Here is a 7,934-nt window from a genome sequence, read left to right as displayed (position 1 = left end):
TAGTGTGTGCTCCTTCTCAGGCTACTGCTGTCTGCTCCTTCTCAGGCTACTACTGCACCATCACCAGTTCAGGCGAAATCAAGAAACCCAGGGCCAAACCTTTTGCAGGAACCGGAGCTAGCTTTCAATGCAAGTAAGTGGCTTGCTGCTGGAACAGCATCTCTGGCGGCGTAGCGGTCAGGGTACGACTTTGGTGTTGTGTTCATGCTTGCATGTTCGTCCATTTCCTTGTCTCGCTCTCATGCTAAAGAGCTGGTTCTGGCACGATTCTTGCCCTGTATGTGTGTGTATACGAATGCGAGGCAGGAAAATTTACTTTGTCTTTGGATGTTCCTGTTCTGTTGCTGAGGAGTTTAGGAGGCTGTGCTGTGCTCTTGTACCCGCTGACACATCACCGGCTGAGCTGGGTTATGATTGTTGCCTGGTGGGTGCTATCGCGAATGGCACTGGGAAGAAATGGAAAGAATAATCATTGGAACAAGGCGAAAAAGGCAGCCAGTTCTCCGTGGAGCGAAAGTCTCACGGCACAAGCGGTCAGTTTCCTCAAAGTCTACAAAGTGGAAAGTGCAAAGTATACATGCTTGCGGGGATACATCTGGTACGCACCAGGAGGTGCGGGGGTGCAGAGGTATCTTCAATCAACAGAGTACCTGCGTAGCCGGCCTGTTGCTATTTACTTAGCGTGTCCTGCCTGGACTGCCCTTTTTGCTGGCTTTGCTTGTTTTGCCTGCTTTGCTGACATTGTCAGCAATGTCCAGGCTCTGGCTTATCCCTGGGGAGTAGTTATCGCCCTGTCCTGACTGATAGTAGAGGAGAGGAGAGAGAGAAAGAGAGAGAGCGAGAGAGAGACAGAGAGAAAAAAACACGATAAAATCAAAGAGAATTAAGCGTTCTTGCCATTCCTTTTTTTTTGCGTCACTGAAGATAAAAAAGGCAATTTAGCTTCTCCTGATCAATTCACTGGTATTTTATCGTTGAATTTTATGACCCCAATTTATCTCTAGTTTATCGACCTTTTCTTTTTTATTCGTTCGTCTGTTTTTTTACGTGGCTTAAATCGATTAATTCACCGCTAAATTTATCACCGTCTCTTAAACTCGCTCTCCGTTATTGTGCTGCTCATGTTCTCATGGGCATGCCGAATTATAAAGGCCTGGCTGCTCCCCTCCTCCAGTTGGGCTCTTTTCTCACCTCATTATCATCGCAATCAACTTCAAGCCCATTACATCACTCACCAACATTACCATTCTGTCCAGACTACACCATACCTCTCTTTGACTTTTCATATATACAAACTTTTTACTTCTTCCTCCTCCTCGCCACGTTCTATCCAACGTCAATCTCCAGTCCACTTTCACAATACACATTCACAATGCAGTCCAACGCCTTCTCTGTCGCCTCTCTGCAGCAGCGCCCCTCGCAGCTCCCTCCTTGCCCTGGCCCTCCCCCGAGCCGCCCTCTCCCTCCTCTGCCCATCCGGGCCTAAATACACAGAGGGGATCGTCTCTTCAACCAGTGCTCCAATGCCCATGATCCTTTTCCATCTTCTCTTCTCTTTACGCATGGCATATTGAGAGTACGCCTTTGGGAGGAGGCTCTTCTCTCATCGGTGCTTTACTGCTTTCTTAATTCTCTTTTATTGGCTTTTTTTTTGACTATATTGACGGCAGCGATGACTACATGACTGCGTCGAGCCAGTCTGCCCCGAGTATATCGCATGAGGGCCGTCTTGTCTTCATTTTTTCTCATCTTCTTTTCTCTTCTCTTTTTGCCCAGAAACGAGTCTCTTTTGTTTTCTTGATACCTCTACATTGGAAAAAAAACATGTCCTCTCAGCAACCAACTACCTTCACTCTCTTTTGCAAACCCTCTTTTCAACCCAACTCTTGTTTTTTCTCCCTCTATCCTGGCTTCGAGCTCGGCCGGTCGAGAACTGTCAAGACTGTTCTGTATCACTAGAGAGAGGCTCTCCTTTGGCGTTTGTGCTTCTTCGACTACATTTATTGCGTCTTTTCTTTTGCTTCTCTGTTTTGGCATCTTTGCATGACATAGGAGAACCTACCAAATACCCTTTGTCCTTGATTTTTTTTCCTGCTTGTTTTCTGTTGATTTTTAGGGGTGAGGTTCTTTTTAGAAGAGAGTCGAAGAAAACGCATGTACAGTCTTGCTTTTACGATGTTTGGGAATGCTTTTTTTTGGAATCCCGTTTCGTTCTTTGTTTGGAGGCGGAACGGGATTGGGATAATACTTTGGAGTTTTATTTTGCTTTTTACATTGCTTCTGGGCAATTTGTATATTTTTTTGGTGAACAAAGACAATCCCCTCGTTGGAGGGGTCCCTATTTGCTTCTCACTTCTCCTCTTCTTGCCCTGTGACTACTGACTGTATCGTCTAACATCGTGAACCCTCTATTCTCGGCCACACTGTAGCCTCTCGCTCGTATCTCTTCACCAGTGCCATGCTCTTGTTGCCCTGATACCTCGAGAGCGGACACTGAGTCTCACATGACTCCACTGCTGGTTTGTGCCTGCTTCATCACCGCCCCTCAGCATCATCTCCGTCGACGATCCTTGATCTCCAGGCCACTAACAACGCCCAAAAGCCTTGTCTCAAGTTTCGAGTTCCTTTTTGGCCTTCTTTTCCTTCTTCTGTTTGAGCAGCGTTAAAAGAACGCATACTTATACTTACGCGCTCCATCCTTCATATCAACGGCCCGTCCTTCTCGAACCTTTTCAAACACCGCTTTGCTATTCACTGTGTCTGACGGGCAGGGTGCCTTTATGCCCTTTTCTGCGTCTTCAGCACCTCAAATGCTTGAGATGACTGAGTGGCCTTGTTTCTTATGCTTTTCGTCTGATTCTTGTAGATAATGGCTTGTCAGGAAACAACAAAGTCACTGAGGTGGCCTGAGCTTGAGAAATTGAGGCGTTTCTTTCTCTCTTGCTCTTCTCCGTGCTCATTAAACTGGATTGAACCCGTTGGCTACCTCTGTCTTGCCTACACGCTGGTTTCTTTTATCCTTGCAATGGTGTTCGTTGCGCCGTGACTGATCATGTGTCTGCACTTTGGCCTGCTTCACATCCAACTAGCCCGCCCCCAGCACGTCTTTCCAATCGCATTACACCATACTGCTACGCTGTGAGCTGTCTATATGCCTAGGCTCATCCGCTGCCAAGTCAGCCAGGCCACAGCTATGCATAATTACTTTGGCGATTGCCTGGGTCGGTAAGTGGTGAAAACCACCTTCTCGCCCTTCCTCTAAACTCTAACCACTACAACTTGATCGTCTTGCACAAAGCAAGGGACCAGGGAAAAAGAGAGCATGATCGTCCCCAGCTTAGCTTCGACGCTGGCCTCAGGACAGACAGGCCATGGCTAGACAGGGTCAGGGAAGGCCGGGCAGGGCGAGGCATGGGGCTTTGTCTGATATTACTGTAAAGCTGAGCTGTTACCTCGCTTAAAGCAGAGTCTTTCCAACATTTGTATCTGCAGTAGCCGCTGGGAGAGGTAGGATCGCATTGGAGCAGTTGGAAAAAAGCGCCAACTAACAAATTCAGGGAAAAGCAATCAATGCATTGTGATGTGTAAAGCCTCAAGTGATACATGTGGGAAGGGGGTCAAAAAATGCACACAACCCTAGGGTTATTTGATAGAGCTGATAGCTTCTATCGTCACGTGACCTGGTCAAACACGTTAATCTGCATCTATCCAATATTCGACCCTGGAATTTGCTATAGGAGGTCCCAGGCGATGATTGCCTGTGTATTATGCAGCTTTCCACGCCGTTTTTTTTTCTGAGGTAGACGCTTAGTATCGAGGTAAGAATCATGATAATAACCCCGTCTGCATTTATGAACTGCAAATGTCCTCCACAGGCTTGAATATCGTCGAGCCGTGCTTTTGCGGCCTAGGGCCTTCCGCTACTAATATGGATCGTCATATCTTCACCCAATGTCCGTGGGTGTTACTATACTTCAGATAGCAACGATGAGCTAAAGACAACTAACTGACTGTATCTATGTGCTAGTTGGATTAAGGGTGTGATTTTGAAAAAAAAAACGCCTACTCTGTGCTACAAATCTCCGAGTGGTTAGAGCCTAACCAAAGTAAGCGGACGGCCATAACTTTTATATGGTCATCAGGGAACTTGTACGTCGCTCTGTAGTGTCACTCTCTACTAGCCGCTATCCTTAGAAAGAAATTTCTAGGTTTTATGGCCGAGACTTGGAAGGACGCCCTATTCTTTACCCCGCTCTCTAAAAATGCCCGACGGTGAATTTGTTCTGCATATCTGGGGCCCAGCCTTTGGTCTGGCTTCCATTGATGCTGAATGCCTGGCTGCAGTAACTCTTGTCATGCAGACTGTGTCAAGGGAGGGCTGGAAGAAGTGGCAGATCGTAGCTAGTAGCGATCCGTCGGTTTGCTCTACAAGTACGTCACATCCGTGTACATAAGTTGTGTTGGATCATGCAGCTTGTTTGATAAATAGCTTTGTGTGCATGCTTACCCTACTACAATGCTCCTGGACTAACGCAACCCCTCACCCCCCCTTCATCGTACAATAGACATGCTTCCCGCCCTGCATCACGATGGGTCATGGATATGTGGCTACCGGGCCATCTCCCGTTACCTCAAATCTACTGCACTGACGCAATCCGGTCATGTAATACCTCAAGATCCGGACGCGGTTGCATTTTCGGCCTGGCTATCGTCCAAGGTTGCTGTCCTTCTTGACCTCTCTTTGTACGTGTCTGCATCAAACTGGTCATCAGTGACGCGTCCAGCCTACAGCGACATCCTCCCATGGCCGTTGACATGGTCTATCCCGCCTATGCTCAGAAGGGATGCCATCCAAAGAGCTGAAAGACAGGGCTTCGATAATCTAGACATCGATGTCGAGTCGCAAAAGACAGCTGGAGGCAAAGGCGCCTCCTTTCCAACTTCATTTGACTGGAGATTGCCGAGTATGGAGAAAAAGTCAGTCCTGGGAGAGATGACACCTGAGCAGCAGGCCAGCATCAAACTGTACGACTTCTCTAGAGAAGCCCTTGATGTCATATCCAGAGAGAGCAAGTCCTTCCTAGTCGATGGCCATGTCTCGCCAGAGGGCTGCCTGGCATATGCATACATTGCATTGCTGATCAAGCCTGACGTGCCTCAGCCATGGATCCGGAATATTGTCATGTCTGAGTATCCAAAGCTGGTTGAGTTTGCAAATAACGTCGACGCTCTGAATAAATCCACAGCCAGCCGTGTGCAGATATCCACGCGACCACGTACAAAACTCGCCATAGCTGCGAGCCTGTGCCATCAACTGGTACAGGAGATCCCAGAGCTGGGTAACCTGTACCTCCAGGAGTGGAGAGAAAATATGCTCAAGTCAACAGCCAGCGGTCGTCCCAAATGGCCGAAAAGATTGATTGTTAATTCGGCGGTGGCTATTGGCACCCTCGGGTCTTTATACTTCTATCTCCGATCATTCTACCCATTAGGACGGCCTATGTATCTGTGGAACTCGCCGAGTATATCGCGACTTGGCCAGTTTGGAGAACTGGGAGCCATGCTTGGTATTGCGATGGGTGGCGTTCAGGCTGCAGGGGGCTATAGTTCACTCAACCAACGACCAGGCGTCGTGGAGGACGTTGCGATAGATTTGTAAAATAGCGTTCATCTCTGTTACAAATAGAAAACTAGCCCATAAGAACAGAATGGAACAAGCTGGTGCAATTATGTATCCCTTGTAGTAATTTACGTATTGCTAAATGATTTGGTACAAACGACAAACAGAAATAGGCTCTCACTAGCAGAAAGAGAGCAGTTAAAGTATATGGCTCGCTAAAAAACAGTCACAGCATTGACATAATCATTGCGCAGCACCTCAAAGACCAGTCCCGGAAGCCCATAGAGCGTAGTAGTAGAGTCGCTTGTCCCATCGTCTCTTCCGGAAAGCGGCCCTGGAACGGTGGCATTTTCCTCCCAGCCACCAAGAAACTCACAGCTGCTGCCCGGGCTATCTCCCCAGCCACGGTTCAGGACCATGCCGTTCTCCCACTTGGGAACTTCGCCAGGTTCTAGTGCTGCAGTCCACCGCTTCATCAACTGGGCTTTGGTGGTAGTGAACGGGGTTTCTGAGTTCGGGTATCCGTCAGGAGCGGGATCAAGATAGGCAATTTCCCACCGGCAGCGGCGATGGCGGTTGAACTCATATGAGCCTGGGATATTGCCATGGAGTACTATCTTGGTGGCTACTAGGCGGTCTGGAGCAGTTGATTTATGTGGCTTGTCTACCACTGGGAGGGTCTTGTCAGTGAGCGGCGGAGGGGGCGAGGGGGTCTCTGGACTTGAGACTAGAACATCAAATCCGAGATGAAAATAGTTGTAGAAACATTCACCTGGTATAGTGCCTGCGGCCGCATCATTGGCGCTAGACTCGTTGTAGGTATCATCAGAGTCTGTAATTAGAGGGGCAGAGTTTACATCCAGCTTACGGCCTGGATGGCCGTCATCTTCGCTCTCTTCTCGGGTTCGGCTATGGCTAGCCGTCCGCTGTTTGTGAATAGTCATTCGTTGGTCATTCTTGCGATAGATGGCATTTGGGGGTCCCAGCTCAGCGATGAGATCCTGTGGAGAGGTTTCGCCTAGGCTGATCCACGATGAGATATTCGTCCACTTTTTGAAGAGCTGCAATTTCCCCCCCACCATGGATTCGCACGAGCGACACTTCGTCAGGAACCACTTCTTTGCTCCGAGGGAGGTGCGTGCTAGCTTTTATGCTGGGCAGAATTTCAGTCCAGATAGTCTCACGGGAGGCTGCCCACGAGGTACCGTTGAAAATAGCCATAGACTGAGCAGTCTGGCTTGGGGCAAAGGATAAGAGCGAGACTACGTCTTTGTTGGGCGAATAGGCCGACTGGGGGAGTGGGAAGGTGAAGGCAACGCCGGGGTATGAGAGAACATAGGTACCGTTCTCGTCGTTTTCCTGTCCAGGGATGAACTCACCGGCATAGGTCGGGCCGAGGAATTTGTTGTAGATATGTCGGAACGAAGGGCCACCAAAAGGTTCTCCGGCTGCTGGAGATGAGGAACCGTTCTGTGTGGCTGGGGGCTTAGCTAAGTCGACGTTGTTGTATGTGATGTGATTCTTGGTAAAGTCGAGGACCTCTATAAGGCGCAGCCGCTGTTCAGAGCCATCGAAGCGGAGCCGAATTCCGTTGGCTGGTAGATTAACAGTGACGGGCTCAAGGACGGGATTCTCGCGAGAGTAGACTAGGTCCAGCTTCGGGGAAGCACTGGGGTTCGGCCTTGAGACGTGTGATGGTATCGTGAAGAGAGGCGCCGAGGGCTAATGGTAGGCTTTGGGGTTAGCTTAGCTGTTTCCATGGGGGAAGAAAGTATCGAGGTAACCTACTGAGGAATCCCAAGGCTCGATGAGGAAATAGCTGCGCCGAAAAGAGCGGCATTTCGAGTGAAAGTGAAAGTGAAGATTGGGGCGCAATATTTGGGGGAGCACAGAGGGCAAACTTGCGGAGAAGAGAGCGGCGATTTGTCGCAGGTCGATGAGGGTAGGGTCAGGTTGGTGGTAAGGAAATCGATGGCAAAGATATCTCGGCGCTGGGAGGTGAGGGCGGGGGGGTGGTGGTATAGTATTAAAGGTAAACGAAAGTGAGGCAGATACAAGATAAATGTTGAGGACATCTTCAAGAACAGGCGGACTCCTAGTGCTGCATCAAACAAAGGACGTCATATGCACAGCTGACTAAGCACATGCAGCTCCGATAAGAGATAAGCAGTCGTATTGGCGGGGTGGAGAAAGCGCGCTAAACTATTTCAAGGTCAGAGGCGCGTTGCCTGGTCAACGAAAAAAGGTGGAGACTTGTTCTTTCAATTCAAGGTCGGGGTGTTGGCCGCGTTTTTTTTTCCCACTTAGGGTTGGT

General features: G+C 49.1%; 2 protein-coding genes across 2 annotated transcripts; one reads left to right on the top strand and one right to left on the bottom strand.

Moving 5' to 3' along the window:
* Positions 1 to 4,567: 4,567 nt before the first annotated feature.
* Positions 4,568 to 5,659, top strand: HOO65_020571 (putative metaxin; the record flags this gene model as incomplete). The annotated part of the gene is made up of 1 exon (XM_071000103.1): positions 4,568 to 5,659. The coding sequence occupies one exon, from the start codon at positions 4,568 to 4,570 to the stop codon at positions 5,657 to 5,659; it is 1,092 nt and encodes a 363-aa protein (XP_070861209.1).
* A 176-nt stretch (positions 5,660 to 5,835) lies between these two features.
* On the bottom strand, positions 5,836 to 7,695 carry HOO65_020570 (upf0183 domain containing protein; the record flags this gene model as incomplete). Its single annotated transcript, XM_071006624.1, has 3 exons — positions 5,836 to 6,621; positions 6,713 to 7,301; positions 7,409 to 7,695. 3 exons carry the CDS (start codon positions 7,693 to 7,695, stop codon positions 5,836 to 5,838), a joined length of 1,662 nt encoding a protein of 553 aa, XP_070861208.1.
* Positions 7,696 to 7,934: the final 239 nt, after the last annotated feature.

The sequence above is a fragment of the Ceratocystis lukuohia genome (genome assembly GCF_044167205.1).
Source record: "Ceratocystis lukuohia strain C4212 chromosome Unknown Supercontig2_pilon, whole genome shotgun sequence".
Taxonomy (NCBI): domain Eukaryota; kingdom Fungi; phylum Ascomycota; class Sordariomycetes; order Microascales; family Ceratocystidaceae; genus Ceratocystis; species Ceratocystis lukuohia.
The sequence above is the reverse complement of the archived record's forward strand: the minus strand, read 5'-3'. Positions and strand labels throughout refer to the sequence as shown.